This window comes from Stegodyphus dumicola, chromosome 9 (genome assembly GCF_044657685.1).
Source record: "Stegodyphus dumicola isolate Sdum_Otavi_A_Nest chromosome 9, ASM4465768v1".
NCBI classification, from domain to species: Eukaryota; Metazoa; Arthropoda; class Arachnida; order Araneae; family Eresidae; genus Stegodyphus; species Stegodyphus dumicola.
In genome coordinates, this window is record NC_140776.1 from 143,425,215 (window position 1) to 143,445,932 (window position 20,718).

General features: G+C 33.0%; 1 protein-coding gene across 2 annotated transcripts in view; it reads right to left on the minus strand.

Moving 5' to 3' along the window:
- Positions 1-20,718, minus strand: part of Bub3 (mitotic checkpoint protein Bub3) — a 68,610-nt gene that overhangs the window by 14,715 nt on the left and 33,177 nt on the right. For both annotated transcript variants that reach the window (XM_035352409.2, XM_035352411.2), the window contains exons 4-5: positions 8,002-8,153; positions 1,612-1,795 (exon numbers count right to left, since the gene is read on the minus strand). In XM_035352409.2, coding sequence (XP_035208300.2) covers positions 1,612-1,795; positions 8,002-8,153 — 336 coding nt within the window. The remainder of the gene's footprint in view (positions 1-1,611; positions 1,796-8,001; positions 8,154-20,718) is intronic.

A 20,718-nucleotide genomic window follows, 5' to 3' on the forward strand; every position in this document is an offset into this window, starting at 1 on the left:
TTATAATAAACTCCTGCTATATTTAACTTTTCTGTACAGATTTTGATTGAATTGCTAATTTATCTTTTACTGTAATAAATTTCATTATTATAGATGTTTCACATCTGGCAACAAATCACACTCCCTTACGACCGAAATACTGCATACCTCATTAGAACTCTATGTATTCTGTTTTTAAAACAGATAAGAAAATCTGAAGTTAGCTGAGAATGCAGTAGCAGTTATACTGAAATGTTTTCTGAATCATTAAACCTCCTCTCGAAGTTTTCTAATAATGACAATGCCACATGGTTTTCACTATTTAAACGTTTCTCTCCGATGTTCCAAAATATTTTTTTAACTCCTTCTCAATTCAAATGTCATAATTTCAGTTTAATTTCAATTTTTTTTTACTTATTTTACCATTTGCTTTCCATTTACTTTTTTGTTATATGATGAAAGCTGGATCCACAAATTCTAAAATCAACAGATTGGGTACACTATTTTCATGCAAATTTAAAAAAAAAAAAAAAAAAAAAAAGGACTAAACTGGACTTTTATTAACATGATAAGCCGAATAAAACATAAGAGAAAAACAATTCTTTCCTGTTAAATAAGGACAAATAATCAGCCCAGTTAATAACTGTGTAAAGCGATAACAGATCTTTACAATTACAACTATATAACCTTACAGCTATAATTCTTTAAAATTAATGATAAGGTTCCTAACCATCTTTGTCATTATTAATGATATGGTTCCTAAATTACTATAACAAAGACGGTTAATACATCTAACAAAAAGAAAACAAATTCAAGATACACAATGCTAGTTAGGAAATATAAATAATCAATGAAGTCTTACTGATACTTAAGTTAAAAGTTTAGGATTCAGGGCCCCTCTTTTTTTTAAACTACATGTATGACCTTTCTTATAGTGTAGGAAAAATTTTAATAAATAATAATGCAGGTGAATATCCTATGAGAGCATGGCTCGGACTGGAATTTATTTGTTTTTGATTAAAATGAAAGACAAGCTACCTAATTAAACACAATATTTTAATATGGTATACACATTAATATAGAAAAAAGTAATGATATATTATTACCTATTTCTTTTCAGACAAAATTGCAACTAACATGATGGATGTAGGCATAAACTGAAATAGTTCAATTAGATGTGGCTAATTAGAATTAGCAATAGTTATGTGTTTATACATATATAGTAATTATTGGTGTGGTTTATTTAGCATTCAAACGATGTAATTATTCTATATTCTTTGATAATTACATGCCTTCCTATCATTTTGGCAATTTTGTTTATCTAAATTTTCGATTACTAGACAAAACCAAATTTTACAGTAAAATATATAGCAAATTATGAGGGGATCTTATACTTAAGTATATGTGATGCTCTACATTTTTTATTCAATTCATAAAAGAAATATTTTTTCTCCTTATGAAACTTCAGAAAAGGTGACATAAAGTTAACAGAGTATATGCTTAAATATGCATTCATTAAATAATTTGAATTTGTCTTTCCAGCTTTAGAGTTTTGCTTCTGACCTGCATGGGCAGCAAATGATAAATTTATACATTTCATTAAAAGAAATGAAACATCTAAAAATTTACAACCTTCTATTGAGCTGAGCACATATCCTTGTTTATTAGGGAAACAACGTATGCATCTTGTCTGATATTTAAGACTTGATTCTCGACGCTGCTGAACATAACCCATATTTTGCAGGTCCCATACTAGAACTCTTCTGCCAGCTGTACCTACTATTAGTTTATCACCACAAACAGCCATTGTATAAACCTGTAAATTTAAAAATACATTCATTATTCAATATTATAGATACTACTATGGAAAGGAGACAAAAGATTTATCTTCAGAACATTATGATTAACAAATCATACAAAATGCACATATGTATTTATAATCATGAGCACAATTTAATATTCTTCATTAATTCATCATATTTAATATTCAAAAAAATTCAGTACTTTTTTTAAAGTCACTCTTACTTATATGTGATTTAACATTATCAAATTACCTAGTTGAAGAACTGCATATCGTTTAGTGATTAAAGCCTGTTTCAAGTTCTCTTTTGTTTTTAAAAAATTTTTAATAAATCATACTTCAGTATTGGGTACTTTTCCTGTCAAAGCCTAACCACACGTTTTTGGCCCAATATTGGAACATTTTACTTTTTTTCTTATGCTTTTGCTTCAGTGCTGGAGGAAACAGAACCATCAGTATCAGCAGTATAGAATACCATTCTTTAACTTCAACATCAAACTCCTCCAAAAACTAGTTGAGAGGAAAGAACATGGTCTTTTGTGAGAGCCTGAGTATTTCCATAATTTGTTGTAATCATCAGTTTTAATGTTAGGATGAAATAAAAAGGAATTAGCACATACATCAGTTATTTAATTATTCTAATTACTAAGTGATTTATTTGAAGCAAGCTCTGGTTCACTACATTCAATAAACATTAACTTCTAACATCATAAGCAAATAAACTTTATGGTAGGAATGAAACTAATGCATGTTCTAACTAACCACATTATTGTTTGGACACCTTTTTCCTTCTAGCATGAGCACCAATAAGCCAAAACAGAAAAAGCACCAAGTGGTATTGCTTTGATGGAAAAATACCGCATATCCAACTACCTGCAAATTAAAACCTTCCTTGAATGTAAACTTGGTTTTCCTGCAAGACTTGGTTTCTTTTTCACTCAACCTTTTACAGGCATACAGAGTTCATTTCATCTGCAATTTTATAAAAAGGCTCAATTTAATTTTCTTCAGACAAAGAAGTGAAAATAATCATTGCTGATGGGTTCCATTTGTAAATTTCTGTGGAAACCAAACTCCAGCATCAGAAAAATTTTCTATTCATTTCAGATTTCTTGACTGTGTTGACTGAAAATTCTATATGCATATTCAATTTAGTAACTTCCTACCCTTAATAATCAAATTTTCTCTCTCAAAATTTAAACCTCAAAAATTCTCTAAAAAAAATCTTGAAAAGGGAACCTCAAAACTTTAATTTTGAGAGTCTCTATCTCAAATTTTAAATTTCCATTCTAAAACTCCTTAAACTAGATCTAGCCTTGGCAATATGCTAATGAAACCCAAGTAATCTCTACATATAATAAAACAAAGAGTCTGTCTGTGTGTGTGTGCGTGTGTCTTTCGTTCGCGCTGCGCGTAAGCTAATAGACCCACGGCTACGAAATTTGGTACATAGGTGCATCTAGACAAGAGCCAGTGCACCTCGAAGCGATTTTTTCGAAATTCGAATTAGAATTTTTTTATCTTACGTTTTGTGACGAAATCGCGTCATTTTGAGACATAATGAGCTATAGGAAAGCAAGATTTTACTCTACACACTCCCTTTTCACATCGTCATGAAACGTAGGCACTTAGCTATTTTACGAACTTACAATAAATTTCGTGTTTCAATAAATCGATTAAATACGAATTTATTTAACAAAGGGAGCTTAAACACCTTTTCAACGGGATTTTTTCTAAATAAGTTTATTTTTAAAAATGTACAGTTTATTTTTCTTTGATTTTTGGACACGTTAAACTTTCATCCTTGTGACTGCTTTTACAAAAAGAATTTTGGAAAAATAATAATATTTTGTATTTTTAAAGAAATTTTTAAATGAAGCTTCCGAGTACACTTCTCACATCTCACATCTTTAAAAATGTGATTTTCGCAACAATTTTCCTGTCTTATTGTTGTTGATAGATTTTTGATGAAATCGCATCATTTTGAACAGTTTCATTCTTTTAGAAATATGGGTTTGGCAACAATTGTTCATCGTATTTCTTATGTCACAGTTTTTAAGAGTTTGGCGTATTTCATTGTCCTTTTTATATATATAATACATTTTTATTTTATTATTATTTTTTTATATATATATAAAATTGTTCTGTAGAGTAAAATTCTGCACAGAATTTTATATCTTTTGAGTTGCTTTCATGTTTTTTGCTTATTTCACGGTTTGTAAGATATTGAAAAGTTTTGCATGTTTTTTTTTTTTTTTTTTTTTTTTCCCCTTCAACGGAAAGTTGGTTAATTTTTTATTAGGATAATTAATATTTGTATTAAGGGATATACCTTATTTCATTGTAATTTTTTTCTGTTGAAAATATAAGATAAAATATCATTAATTATACTTTGCTTTTCAGATTTTTTTTTTTTTTTTTTTTTTTTTTTTTTTTTTTTTTTTTTAATGTTATTTATTGCTCATTTCACTGTTTGTAATATATTGAAAGATTTTGTATGATTTTTTTTTTCTTCAATGGAAAGTTCGTTAATTTTTTTATTAGGATAATTAATATTTGTATTAAGGGATATAGCTTATTCAATTTTAATTTTTTTTCTCTTGAAAATATAAGATAAAATATTTTAATTATACTTTGCTTTTCAGAATTATTTGTTTTTTGTATTCTTTTAAGTTATTTATTGCTCATTTCATGGTTTTTAAGATATTGAAAAGTTTTGCATGATATTTTTTCCTTTAACGGAAAGTTGGTTAATTTTTTAATTATGATAATTAATATTTGTATTAAGCGATACAGGTTATTTCATTCTAATTTTTTTTTCTTGAAAATATAAGATAAAATATCATTAATTATACTTTGCTTTTCAGAATTTTTTTTTTTTTTTTTTTTTTTTTTGTATTCCTTTATGTTATTTATTGCTTATTTCACTGTTTTTAAGATATTGAAAAGTTTTGAGTGATTTTTTTTAGGAAGCAAAGTTTTTAACCTCCTTTATACCATTTGAGTTCTTAAGATTTTGCAAAGGGAAGTTGGTTAATTTATTTATTAGGATAATTAATATTTGTATTAAAGGATATTGCTTATTTCATTGTAATTTTGTTATATGTAATAACTTTTTTTATGAAGTTGTTCCGCAGAATAAAATTCTACGCAGTTTTTAAATTTAATGTTTGGTGTTCCCTTCAGGAATTTTTCCGGTACATTTAAAAGCCAGACAAAGGCTGGCAAGGAAGCTGCTAGTACTATATATATTTCAAATAGCTTCTGTAGACAGCAAAAAGCATACAGCATGAAATGGACATGCACTACTTATAACATGATTTCTCTATAAATAAAATTAATGAAATGTTAACTCAATACAGTTGTGAAAGAAAAAGCATGGTATCAAGATTATCATAATCTAAAGATTTTGATTTCAGAATAATTTTAATACATTTCCATTCACTTGAAACATTATGCACACACATGCTATGTCAGATCACATAACTTCTTTTCCAAATGGATACAAAGAGATGGACGTACAGTTAGTTTTTGATGTTACAACTGCAGTGAACCTTTGTATAGCAACCACTGAGAGAAATTAATATTTCTGAGAATAGAGATAAACATGCATATTGAACATGATCTTTCTACGATGACCACATTCATAAAAGATCAAAATCACTTGGCACTTTGGGTTGTCTTAGGCTGCTATCACATGTCGATTTGTTTTGGAAGAACAATTGTTTGGAACAATTTTTCAGCTTTGTCACAACAGCCAATCACCACAGATCGCTTTGGGGTTAACACAGGGCAAACTGTTTCCCATTACAAACAAGCTGATTTGTTGAAAACGAACAACTTGCAATTTTTTTGGAAAGGAAGGAAAAAGTCACACGTCTTTCTTTCAATAGTAAACCAGGCAGAAAAATTGTCCAAAACAGTCGTTTGTGTGAAACAAACACCGTGTGATATGGACCTTATTAGTGTATAATAGTTTATGCCTGACATTTCATTACATCAAAATTTAGTATTTAACCAGTATAAACGATCTGTTTAATTAACCTATTAGCTGCTGGTGTTGTGCTGACATAAGGGTCAAAATAAATGCATACAAAAATATAACTATCAAAGATATTTTATACTAGCAGATGACTTTGTGTAGAGAATAGTATAAATATTATTTCTGTAAAAAATGTCTTTAACAATAATTTTGCTTATTATAATTAGTCCCATAGTTGAAGTAAAAATTTAAGTAAAATTTTCGACCAGGTATTTTTGCCAAAAAATTTTAACGAAAGAATCACTGTCTTTAAGGGTTATCTATTTTTAGCCAAGATCACCACTTATAAGAACATTACATCCATTAGCTGTCTGTATTTGTGTGGGAATGGAAGAAAAAATAGGTGTTGTGCTGGTGCAACATCAGCGGGGAAAGAGTATTTCCCTTTTTACTCATGCTTTTGAATGCTCTAGTTGATATTCGTTCCATACTTTAAAAATGCCTAGTGAGGTACCTTACATTAGAAGAATATTATTGCTTATGGGATATCATTCTTTATCCCAAGAAAAAATGTATTAGTCTCTTGATAAGGACATTTCTATTCCCACTGTATAAGAATCGAAGTCATGTTTGCTGTACAGGAATTTTTTAGAAGCAGAATTTTCATTTACCTAACAATAATCAAATTGACAACATTGATAGATTATATGATGTGAGACTGTATCTAAACTTACTAAATAAGAAATTCCAACAATTTGGTATGCTTTCCCACGATTTGAGTATTGACGAGCAAATGATTTCTTTTCGAGGCAAACATTTTTTTTAAAGGGATACCTATAAGATATAGTTAAAACGCATGATTCTGGAGCCATCTGGTATTGACATATGTTTCACTTTGATATTTATTCAGGTAAGTTGGCAGCTCCAAAATTATCAGAATATGAAAAACTTGGTCTTGGGACTGTGGTGATAAATTTTCTCAGTGTTGTTGTAAGTCCTGAAAAACATGCTATTAACTATGATTACTTTTTACATCATTTCATCCTCTCTGTCATTTACAAAATAAAGATTTTAGTGCTACAGGAACAAACCACATACAAACGTGCCCACTAGAAATGGTGAAATGTGTCCGCAAGAAAGAGAGGAGTGGTTATAATTTTCAATAAGAAGTGAAAAACAAAATAATTTTTGTCCCACGGAATGACAATTCAGTTGTAACTGCTGGTTCAACATTTGGAAAAATTCAGCCTGCAAAAGTGTTTCCCGTTATTCAAGAACACAATGAAAAAAGGGTTTCTTTGTGTTCTTGTCTTATTGAACAATACAATGCCAAAATAGGAGGAGTCGATTTATGTGACAATTTAGTAGCCAATTACAGAATAAGAATTTGTGGCAAAAAATAGTGGTGGCCAAAATTTACTAATTACAATGATGTATCCTTGACAAATGCACCCATACCACGACTTTCTATTTACTGGAAATAAAAAAAGTTTCTTTTAGATTTCAGACTTAAAGATTACATCATTCCTTTTGCAATCTGCTCTTGAGAATATAGAATTAGCCAGAAATAGATCAGCAATAGGAGGATATAATAAATTCAGTATTCAAAAGCCACTGCATGGAGATGGTAGACATTTTATCATAAAGTCCAAGGATAACAGAAGACTTTATTGTAAAGAATACCATAGGCAGACTGTTTATAAATGCAAAGTATGCAATGTAGCTTTACATCATGATTATAGTGAAACTTTTCATGCTCGAATCGTTTAACTGAAAATAATCTGTATTTGCAAAAGAAATACAATGTAAATATTAATACTAAACTAATTACAAGTAAAGTGATTTGTAGATTTATAAAATGTTATACAGCTAAAAAGTAATCCAGTGCTCCACTCAAAGAAAACTTTGCAAGAGTACAATCATACTCACTAAACAACCATATTCTTATTCCGCTGACATTGCACTATACTCAATTTTTCCATAGGTAAGAACATTTTTTTTTTTTTTTTTAAATTTTATTTTCAATGTAAATGTATGTTTTAAACACATAATTTAATGCTCATTATTATTTGTATAAGAAATTATTCCTTGCAGTTTTGGTGGTTAATGGGTTAAGAATTTTAGTATGGCTATGTTATGCAAATAAAAAAACAACAAACTGATTTTCATTAAAGACTATAAAAATTAAAAAGTGTTAAAAATACAATAAATAACAAGAGGTGATAAAAGGATCAAATACTTTGTCTGGTTGAGTAAATGTTCCAGCACATTGGTTAGACCTTGAGTCCCACATTTTAACAGTTCGATCCCAACTGCCAGTAATAACAACATTAACTTCAGGACAATATTCAACACATTTTATAGGTGCATCATGAGAACCAACATGAGTCTCTATATAATGAAAAATATAAACATAAGCATAACATTAAACAAAAAAAACAAAAAAAAAAAAAAAAAGAAGAAGAAGAAGAAGTTGAATTTTGAATTAATTAGATTTTTGATATGTTGATGCATACAGGTAAAAATAAACTGCTCATTGACATTTTCAGTTATCCTTACATAAAACTAGGGCTGTTCCTAGTTCCTATAGTTAATAAATCTTGGATAAGTATGCGGGGCCATTGGCTGCCCGCATACTTATCCAAGATTTATTAACTATAGGTTTTCTGAATTATGATCAATTTCGATGGTTAAATCTTTTAGAAAAAATTTGCCAAAATCATCCATCCCGCTCTTTTTTCCATTCCACTAAGTATAAAGGTTTAAGTAACTTTTAACCTTTACAGGTAGTATAATTAAAAATTTAATGGCTTACTAAATTAATAAATGTAATCATTTTAATTTACGTGTTCCTATTTATTTCTGTATTTGAAAACTGCATTTCTGTGGTGTCATCTACAAAATAGTTAACTAGCTAAAAGCAGTAGATTAAATACTACATGAATATAAATGGATAAGATGTTGAGTCAAATGAAACGCTCCAGATATGACTGAAAGGAAGTGCAATGTTTAATCAACATACTCTTTATATTTAACAGCAGTATTATGTAATTTATGTTCTATGTATAAACCGAGACTAAATTTAATCCCTTAATAAACATTAAAAGTAAAATTACCCAAAGGTATTCAGATAAAAAATATCTATTTCCTATATTAAAAATAAATAAATAAAAGATGTTAAAGAAATATTTTCATAACCTCTATCATGTCTTATTGTGAATAATTTATAATTCCACCTTTAATTTTTCTATATTTATTTCAATTAATTATTACTTAATATATAAAAATAATAAAGAAATGAAACATGTAATCATTTTTTGAGCTGCCATCTATTACAGCTCCCCCCCCAGAGAATTAAAACCTAGATATTAATAAGATTAAATGCTGCACATGTTAGTTCTGATATGAAAAAAAGAAATCTGTTTACATAACTTGAATGTTACATTTCATTTAAACTATTCAATTTAAGCAATCTTGAACAAAAAAATTACAGTTATTCAAAATTACAACTAATTTACCACCATTATCATGCATCTGATACATTATAATTTAAATATCCTTACAAAGAAGTGTAAAGCCATTCAGCAAAAGTAAAAATGTGATTTGACTTTATTACCAAAACAAGTTTCAAGTTTCACCTTTGTCTCTCCACCACTCGTATTAAATACACAGAATTGAATGAATAGAAACTTCTACATATATTAACAAATTCAACATCTGCAAAATTAATTTAACCTTGAAATTCAAAATTATCCACACCATTGCTGCTTAAACATTATGCCAAATCAGTACACACTATTTTTGATTATTTTTTGTTATGCCTACAGTATTGGTGCATACTGCTATTACACACTGCATATCAAACCATTATGTTATAATAAATTTATTCTAATTTGTGAGAGAAAAAAATATTCATACACATATAAAAAGTTACATTCAGCTTAAATCCATGCAAAAGCCCATTATTTTGAAGAGATAGAACTTCATTAACATCACAGCCAATAAACAGCAAGAATGCACTTTTGTTTATTTACCCATGTGAGCTAACCTATTCTTCTACAGACCTTGCATACTCTCCTCTATGTCTGCCCATTCTCTCGATCTCTAATTTAGCACCTCATAAAAAGCATGAAAATCACATTATATGATATGTATGTATGAATCATGGAAATCACATTTCATTTCAATGTCAGCAGTCAGCATTTGTTTCCAAAGCATTTTTTCTGAAATTTCAAAAATGATCACAGATTATTTAAATTCTATTTGTTGCATAATATGGTTCGAAATTGTTTGCATTCATGTTCAGGTCTTCAGTTTGGACACACCTGCTATATTATGAACAAATAAATTCATTCAATTTTATTTCAGAATTTTTTTAGAAATCAGAATCTTTCTTGTATGTAAAGATTAATCTATCCGCCAATATAAAGAAACAACCATTGACATCATAGTTCTTTATATCTTGCATATATTTACTGAAATAATAAACATAATAATTCAGTTTTTCAGAAGTAAGGTAAAATATTTCAAACAGTGACCTACCAAGTGTTTTTAAGAAGTGTTTTACTCAATAGTTTTTATAATAATAATAATTATTATTATTATTATTATTATTATTTTTATTTTTTTTATTTTTTTTTTTTTTTTTACACTTCTGCGTTTTCTGTTTTCATCTTTCTCCAGATGTTGAAACAGAAAAAACTGTCTGAGTATCAGAATGTAATGAAGAAAAAGAAAGTGAGAGGAAGACTTAATAAAGCAAAACTTTAAAATTACTCAGTTTTTCCAAAACCCAGGGAATACCCGAGCTGACGCTACTAGCACTAGTTGTCCATCAATGTCACCAACAAGGAAAGAGTTAAAAGGGATTAGTTGCTAAATTCTGCTGAAAAAAAATTCTGTTTATTATTTTTGCTGCAAACGTTTTAACAGTTTCAGCAATGTAAAACTAACTAGTTCTGAATTTAACGATTAAAACCACTTAAATGAACGCTTAAAACTTCATGAAAAAAATTAATTGCGTTTCTAGAATCTACAACTTTGGTCTGATTTCTTAGAACGATTACAAAAGACTAAACTTGTTGATTCGGAATTTCAAAATTTATTAGACTAAACATTGGCACAATGTTATTGAAAGAATTATCTATGCCAGTGTTTCCCAACCTTTTTTTCCTCACGAACCAAAAGAAATGTCCGAAAAAATTTGACAAACCCCTTATGTAGTCGTTAATGACAAGTAAAAAATAAAAAATGAAAAAAATCGATAGAATATATATTTTTCATATTGCAGAATAATTCATTATATTAATTGTAAAACATTTAAATAAAACATTAATAAGACTAAAATGATGGCTATAAAAGTTGAAAACAAGATAAATTTAACAAACTGGTTCTTATGTTTTACATTTGAAAAAACTCTTAATGGGATATTTGTGGCTGTTTGATAGAACAAAGCAATTCAAAGTTAGGCTCAATATCTGACAATTTCAGTCTTAGATCAGGTTCTGAATTTAACCTGTTTCTGTATTTATCTTTCAGATAAGTATATGTTGAAAATCCTTTCTCGCATAGATATGCTGTGCAAAATGGTAATAGAACTTCAATGGCTTTTTTTGACAGAACAGGATATTCATTTTGTATACTGAGCCAGAAGTCAATTAAAGATTGATCTTTAAAAATTGCTTCTAAAGAACTGTCACTCTATGAGTTTTTCTTTTTCCAGTACATTTAGAGAGGTTTCTAAACTTACATTTCCTTGAAATAGATTACGTATCCAGTTGTTTGGGATGGATATATTGCATCTATTGGAAAAATAGTCATCGAAAGTTAATCGAAGATAGTTCAGATGTTCACATATACTCCTTTTAATGTTTTCATCAAGTTTAATTCAATTTTCTGATAAAAAAGTGCTGACAGAATCGAAACATCCATACTCATTCATCTGCAGGCATTGAATCCAAAAATTGATCTTTTCCAACATAGCCTCAATTCTATCATGTACACTGAAAATGGTGACACCCTCGCCTTGTAAAGACATATTTAATTCATTCAGTTTACAAAAAATGTCAGCTAAATACGCAAGCTTTTGCAGCCAAAAAACATCGGATATACAAGAAGACAAATGAAGCGGATGATCAATAAAAATTGCTTGAACTTCAGACTTCAATTCAAACAAACGCGTCAAAATTTTACCACGTGAAAGCCATCTAACTTCTGTGTGAAGTAGTAAAGAAACAAGGAAACTTCCAAAATCCTCACAAAGCGTATGGAATAGACTGCAATTTGTAGCACGCGATTTTAAAAAGTTCACAATATTCACAGCATCACTTAAAATAGTAGATAACTCTGCAGGAATACGCTTACATACTAAAGCTTCTCTATGAATACAACAATGAGTCCATTGAATTTTCTCGTTGATCTTCTTCACCTGTGCCACAAAACCAGAAAAATTTCCTGTCATTGATTTTGCATCATCTGTACACACATCCACACAATAAAAACAGCTTGTTCCATTCTTTTCAAAATACCCATTGAACATATCGAAAATCGCTTCTCCAGTTGTGTAGGTTTTCAAAGGTTTTGCAAATAGTACATCTTCTTAAACAATATTCGTAAAAAGATATCTAACGTAGACAAGCAAGACTGCGGCATTTGTTACATCCGTCGACTCGTCAAGTTGAATTGCAAATAATTCAATTTTATTCTTTTTAGAAGTTCGTTCTCCTCATAATTAGCCAAGTCATTAATTCTATGCGGCACTGTGTTATTTGATAAGGGAACTAGTTCAATTTTCTTTGCTGCCTTTTCCCCAAGCATACATTTGGCGATATCTTCCGCACATGGTCCAATTAAATTTTCTGCTATTGTATGCACTTGTCCAGATCTTGCAATTCTATAACTTACTCGAAATGATGCTTCAAGGACCATTTTTTAAAGTCAAGAAAGAAGAAATGCTACACTTTTTTATATCTGCTAATTTTCTTTTAAAATATTCAAGAGGTTTATCTTTGTCTGTCGGATGTTTTGTTTCAATATGTCTACGAAGAAGTAATGGTTTTAAACTGCTGTTGGCAAGAACTTCGTTACATATAACACAAAGCAGTTTAGGTTCCGACTCATCCTCAGTAAAATGAAAACCCAGTTGTAGATAGTCTGTCATATTTTCGCTTTTTCCCTTTTCTATCATCATTTCCTTTGTTTTTTGTCTGGTGAAACGGTACCTCACTACAGCTTTCAGTACTATCATCTCGATTATCATGTCTCGTTTCTAAAGGACCTGTTTTTAACCATCAATCCATAATAAAAATAAGCTATAATAATAAATTAATAATTATTAAATCATTTACAGTCACAGTATCACTATCACTCAAGCTTTACAAGTGCTAAGCCTATGTATGAATGTCGACAGACAGACAAAATAGACAGTTAATACAACACTACTCTCCCAGTTCCCAGTTGTGAACAAGTATCTAATTCTAAAATCTGTAGTAAACTGCCTTAATTTGATATTTATTTCCAATTGTATTGTAAAAAAAAATATTACATAGAAGGAAAAACTGCTGCAATGATTTTAAATATAAAGCGGCACATGATACTAATCGCATTGATAAAATGTTTTAAATATAAATAAATGTTTGTAATAAAAAGAGAATAGTATTTGATTACTTGAATAAGAGGAATAAATTATAATGTATAAAATTGTTGATATAATTCGATATTGATGAAGTAATTTTGAAAAACAAATAAGGAAAAAAGAAATGAAAATATTGAAATTTATTATAGATTTCTTAACAAACAGGCGGCGAACAAACTGTTTTACAGTGGTTGTGTTCTTCAATTTTTTTTTTAATTATTATTTCAATGGCATTTTAAAAAATCCACCATTACAATATTATTTTCACGAACCCCTCTGCAAACACTGCGAACCCCCAGGGGTTCGCCAACCACCGGTTGGGAATCACTGATCTATGCCATTCAGTTTATAGGCAAACAAAACTTGAATTCCGCGGTTACAGTATCAAGTTATTCGAAAGAAATAATAATTTTTTAAAGTGTATAGAAATGATCACATTTGACCCTATCATGTCTGTATATATTAAAAAAATTCAAACAAAAAAATATGCTTCATTCTCTTGAAGATAAAATTCAAAATGAAACAGTTAACTTATTAGGGAATAATATAAAGCAAATTATTTTAAGTAAGGTCAAACAGGCAAAGTATTTTTCTATTTTACTTGATTGTAGCCCTGATGCCAGACATCAAGAGCAGATATTAATTTGTATAAGGTATCTTAATTTAGAAAGTATATACAGGAGTACTGAAAAAAAGGCTTTTAGTATTTTGTGTTTCAACAGATACGACCGATGAAAGACAAACAACATTCTTATTAAAAACTTGAGAGGAAAATGGTTTTGATACTAGCAATTTACGCGGCCAAGAATACGACAATGGTTCAGCCATGACAGGTAAACAGTTTTCATGTAATTATGCTCAAATCGTTGCTTTTCCAAATTAAAAAGTTAACCTATGTTTAACATAATATGTAACTGCACTTACCTTATGTAGAAAAACAATAACAACAAGCAATCACAAAAAAATATAAATGTTGCACAAATTACTGCTATTGCAACAGTAGACACAAAATAAGCATTAAGCAATTTGTCAAACATGTCTACCCTTACATATGCATTGGCATCACACATTTTCACGTTCAAATAAGACGGAAGAGAACACCAGAGACGAACTCCTACCCTGGTTATAACTTTCGGTAAAATAAGACAGTGTGCTGTGAGGAAGGAGCACTCAGACTTGTCAAGCTCGAGGCTGCCTTAACACAGTTAAACGCCCCAACACCTAGAAGTGATCCAAGAAGCCGCTAACCTTCGGGCGAGCCGACATGCTAAGACTAAGCTGAGTCAACAGGAATACTAAACAACTCACATTCCACGTACCCATTCTGAAGGGATGGTAAAAACATCTGCTATCAAAAGAGGCCCCAAACCTGGACAGCAGAACTTAAACACTGTCAGACAGACTGGGCCACCAATCCGGCCTGCTGACACTACGTCAAGGTATCGGCTTTAAGCGCCCCCAAGAAGAAACCAAGACCCGTGGCCGAGACTGCCTAGGTACAGATCCTAATCAGTATTTCGCAGATTTTACCTGAGTCGACCACTGGAGGGGTATTCAAATAAGACAGGAATTTTCTTGTTCAGACAGGCAGCGAGACGAACTGCTTGTTTTAATAATTTTACCTAGTGCCTTTTTTTACTCGGCGCCATTGTGCGCAGAGTAACTAATAGTAATTACTATTGTTGGTAACAATAATAATATTATACTATTATTGTTTATAATTGTATTATAACAATACTAATAGTAATTACTATTGTCGATGTGGGCCTGGTAGCTGGTGAAACTTATAGCCCGTCTCAATAACTTTCTAAACTTATCTGTTGTCATTCATCCCAATATTCTTTTCTAAGCTTTGGCATTGATGGAATGAATCCAAATACTCCCCCCCCATTCTTTCCATATGTTTCTACTGCACAGATTTCTTACATGATTTAAGCTTTTCCTCATTTTGTGAGAATTATTTCATGTCCTTTAAGATAAATCCAAACAGGATTTAAGATAAATCCCAAACTGTTTTTTACTCATCAAGAGTAAAAAACAGCGAACATCAGCAACACTGCTTACATGATTTAGTAAAATGTTTATTTCTGAATTTCTATAAAATAGTTTTTAGAAAGGGTGAGATATCAGTTAACATCCACAGAAACTCATGCTAACAAAATAAGCAATAAATGGTAGAAAAGGTACGAATGTATACAGGGGAATTAAAACACACAATTTATATATAAGATAGAGGTTGCATCGCCCAAAATTAGCATAAAACACAATTCCGCAGTCAAACAATAATGCCTTAAAAAGGAACATGCCTGACCTACACTGGTGTGCAAAAATTAAGGACGAAGTCGAACAATTAGCATATCAGCTGAACGAAGAGGCAGAGCGGACAGAAAGACCAATCAGGAGATTAAGTAAGGTGATGTACAGTAGCACATGCGCAGATATGCAGGTAGACGTAATGGGGGAGTGTCTGAGTAGTATAAAGCATGTTGTCGGTGTAAGATCCGTATTTCTGGCAAAGAGATTGCACGCCGTATAGCAGTTAAAATCACACCGAGTTGCTCCTCAGCGAGAAATGGCGAATAATCAATCTGTTAGACGACATCTGGATGCTTTTACCTAAGGTCGAATCATTGGGAAGTTGGAGGAATGCCGTAGTGTGACAAGTGTGGCTGCAGAGTTCGGAATTGCTCACAGCATCGTTTCACGACTTTGGGGACAATTTCAAAATACAGGAACAGCTATCCGGGGGTTTAGTAGTGGTCGTACACGAGGAACCACACCCGCAGATGACCGGTATATTGCCTTACAGGCCAGAAGAAACAGGCGGCAGACAGCGGGAGAAATCGCTTGACACACGACACAGGCGACTGGACGACCGATATCGCGTTTTACCGTGGGCCAGAAGACTGCACGGTGGTAGTCTGTTTGCACGACGCCCTGTACGGTGTGTACCTCTAACGCCTGCCCATCGGAGAAGGCGTTCTCTGTGGTGCCGAGAACACCGAAATTGGAGAGACAATGAATGGGGACGAGTACTCTTTACAGATGAGAGCAGATTCAATCTGAGTAGCGATTCTCATCGCATACTCATCTGGAGAGAGCGGGGAAGCCGCAATCATCCCTCGAACATCATTGAAAGGGACAGGTATGGAGGTGGCGGTGTTCTCGTTTGGAAAGGCATCGTTTGGTAGTCGTACAGACCTTCACATCTTCGACGCAGGTTCAGTCAACGGGACCCGTTATTGTAACGAGATTCTTCTTCCATATGTGCGTCTTTTTAGAGGCGCTATGGGTCCGCAGTTCCTTTTCATGGACGACAATGTCATCGCACAGTAGCTGCCGAACAGCTCTTAGAGAGTGAGGATATTGAACGTATGGATTGGCCGGCACGATCTCCGGATCTCAATCCCATCGAGCATGTATGGGATTTTCTAGGCAGATGCTTGGGAGCTCATACCTTACCACTAGTAACGATTCCGGAGCTGCGATTGGCGCTGCAAGACGAATGGGCAGCAATGCCTCAACAACTCATTGACACCCTCATTCTCAGCACGGGCAGACACTGTGAAACCTGCCTAGCAGTCAGGGGAGATCATATCCCCTATTAAAGACCGGATGTTTCTTACTAGACACCCATCACAGGGATGTTTCAGCCTTCAGTCGCATTGCGCTCCATGCTACTTTTTCAATAAAGCTTCTTTTTATCCCTCTGATTTCTCTTTTAGTAAGTGTTGCTTACATTACTCATGTCCTTACGTAATGGGGATCTTACGGTATTAAATGTGTTGATTTGGAAAGCTTTTGTACAAAGTTATATTGAAAAAACCATCTCATCCTTAATTTTTGCACACCAGTGTATGCATCAGTTTGCAAGGAGTGATAGTTTTGTATAATCTGAGATACCCAAAGCGGAAAGAATGAGCCGAAGGCACCATTTGTAAGAAGAAATGCATTGGAGGGCTATCAGGACAATCTGGCTGCTGCAAAAGAACTGAATATGCATTGCAGATTCATCAACAGGCAGTACAATCATTACCAAAGGGATCAAAACCTCTTAGAAGACATGGGTCTGGATGCTGGAAGATTACCACAATGGATTTACAACAACCATTACCTGACAGCGAGAATGGCTCATTCTCCCATCTTTGATTTTGATCATCCAGACTTGAAATGAAACATTAAAAAAAGGGGGGAAACATTAATAAACTTGTTTTAATAAATAATTAAAATGGGAAGTTAACAAAATAATCAGCAAGTTCATAAGTTCAGTCTATTCAAGTCTTAATGAGTTTGCCTTTTCTAGTAACTCGTAACTGATGACTAAATCTTGTAACACAATTGGTCTTCTTGACAGCACGAGGATGAGTACTCATGGACAGCTTCGAATCACCATGGCATCTCTTGGAAGTCGTTCAAGGAGGTATCTTAGTTTCAAATGAAGCATATTTTGCTCAGATCTTGCCAGTTTCCTCAGTAGAAATATCCAAAGGACATAGTCTTTGTACTGGATGTATTAAAAATTTGCTCTCCATCTTAATTTTAGTTACTTTAACTAATCCATCTTCACCAGTATATACGAGAGTTGGAACTTTAATAGTGGCAACACAGCTAAAAAAAACACTACGCAACAAAACCAAAGAATATCGCGCATACCACACGTGAACTACATACCTTACCTCTCAGCAAAAAGACTCGTCCTGCCTACGTCACGCACATGCGGAGTGACGCGAAGAACGGATTCTTGTATTAGCTTGCAGTCTAAAGTAAGTGTTGACAGGATGTTTTCAAAACAAGAACAACGATGTTGGATAAAAATTAAATGTGCCAGAGGTCGTACAGCATGACAGTGTCATCAAGGGCTTCAAGAGGCTTGCGGGGAATCTGCATTGCCTTACAGAACTGTAGCAAGATGGGTGAAAGCATTCAATGAAGGACGCCAAAACGTGGCAGACATGCTGCGGCCAGGTCGTCCGAGTGTCAGCAATGCAGGCGTGCAAACTGTTGCCGCACTAATGGACAGTGATTGCCGCCAAACGATTCGTCAGCTGGCCGGACAAACAGGATTAGCGCATACGACTGTGCTGCACATTCTGAAGGAATGCCTGTCCATGAGAAAAATTGCTTCACTATGGGTTCCACATCAATTGACGGAAATGCAGAAATGGCTACGATACGATGCTGCCCGAACCCACCTGGAACGCTATGAGCGCGAAGGAGATGCTTTTTTACGCCGTATCATTATGCTGGATGAGACTTGGGCCGACCATACCAGCCAGAACTGAAACACCAATCAAATGAATGGCGTCATCACGGGTCACCACGACATTCGAAATTTCGTCAGAACCTCAGCAATGTGAAAGTTATGGTGATTCTCGTGTACGACTGTGATGGTGTCATCCTAACGCATACCATTCCCCCACAGCAGACCGTCACTGCGCAGTATTACTGCTCATTTTTAGAGCACAATCTCTGACCAGCTTTGAGAAAAAAACGGCGACACTTTCTGCAGAAGGCTCCTCTCATTTTGCATGACAATGCTCGGCCGCATGCAGCGCAAGCTGTGACTGATTTGTTCAAGCGATGGGACTAGGAAGTGCTTTACCATCCACCATACTCCCCAGATCTAAGCCCTTGTGACTATGACTTAATTCCTAAGATGAACGAACCACCACTCGCTTCCAAACTGTTCCTAAGATTCTTGCGGCAGTAGACTGACCCATTCAAACTATCAACAAAACAGGCGCTGCTACAGGTATTCTGTGACTTACACATTGTTGGAAACGGGTTGTACACAATGCTGGCGACTATATTGAAGGACTGTAAAACATGGTGACATGAATCACTTTTGTATTCCTTGTAAATAAATAGTTGCCACTATTAAAGTTCCAACTCTCGTACTTCCACTACCCTAGCCAAAGTAGACTGACCCATTCAAACTATCAACAAAACAGGCGCTGCTACAGGTATTCTGTGACTTCCACATCGTTGGAAACGGGTTGTACACAATGCTGGCGACTATATTGAAGGACTGTAAAACATGGTGACATGAATCACTTTTTTATTCCTTGTAAATAAATAGTTGCCACTATTAAAGTTCCAACTCTCGTACTTCCACTACCCTAGCCAAAGGCCTTGATTCTTCTTTGGTTATCATGGCCTAACAGAACAATGTCCCCTACAACAATTTTCTTGTTCTTAATTTATCTGAAGTATGATGGGAGTTTTCAAGGTTGGAGATGAATCTGCATATCCACGCTGTAATTCTCACTAACTTCTAGTAAGAAGAATATCTTTCATAAAACTTTCCTTTGTTTTCCAATGTTCAGGGAGAAAATTATAGATTTCCTCTTTTCAGAGTTCACAAGTTTGCATTTCAGAGAAGAGTTTGCGCTTTGGCCATTCACTGGTGGGGGGTGGGGGTTCAAAAACTCAAGACTCTCCCACCAGACAGATTTGAGTAGGGCTTCTAACAAATACTTGTGTAATTGTCGGTTTCTTTCAACTTCAGCATTAACCTTTGCTTCTAGATCATTTATTTAACTTCCTCCAAACTTTTTGTCTAATTTAGTCTTCAAGTCTTCAAAATGGAATTTTCTTTCTCGCATATCTCAGTCTGATAATGAAGATTGCATTTAGTTTCTGACTCAGTTCTCTCCAAATTATTTTGAACAGCTTGCCAATCAGACATCATTTTTGACTAGTGCTGCTGTTCTTTCACAGTGCATTCTTCTCTTGCAATAGACGCAGTTCTAATTTTCTCAGTAATTCACACTCAGCTTTTAAGATTGAAATGGTTACTTCAGATTTTGCAACTTTTCCTTGAGCTACCATTACATCTTGTCTTAAACTGTTCATTGTTTGTTGGTGTTGAATTATGGCACTGTAGTGACAATTCTTTTCTTTAAATGATGCATATTCCTTCTTATGAGTTTTCAAGTCAGACTGCGAAATTTGCACCCTCTTTCAGAGTACTCAAGCTGTGAAGCAAGTTCAGCATTTTGAACTCTTAAGTATGAAACTTCATTTATAACTACATTCGAACTATCGTCCATTTTTTCCCTTCTTCAAGTAATGATATTTCAGGTCTTGTTTCTAGAACTCTCTCTTCTGGCTCAGATATCCTTCATCTTTTCATTTTCTTTGACTCAAACCATTTTCTCCATCATCCAGCACATCTCCTTGAAGATCGTCTGCTTTCAGTATGGAAGACTTCCACAGTATTTTTTTTCCTTCTTTGGCTTTTTGAACTGCTCAAGTTCTTTAGCTGCATGATATTCATTGGCTTTTTGAATTTCTTCCAATACTTCTGATGTACCCTCTCGC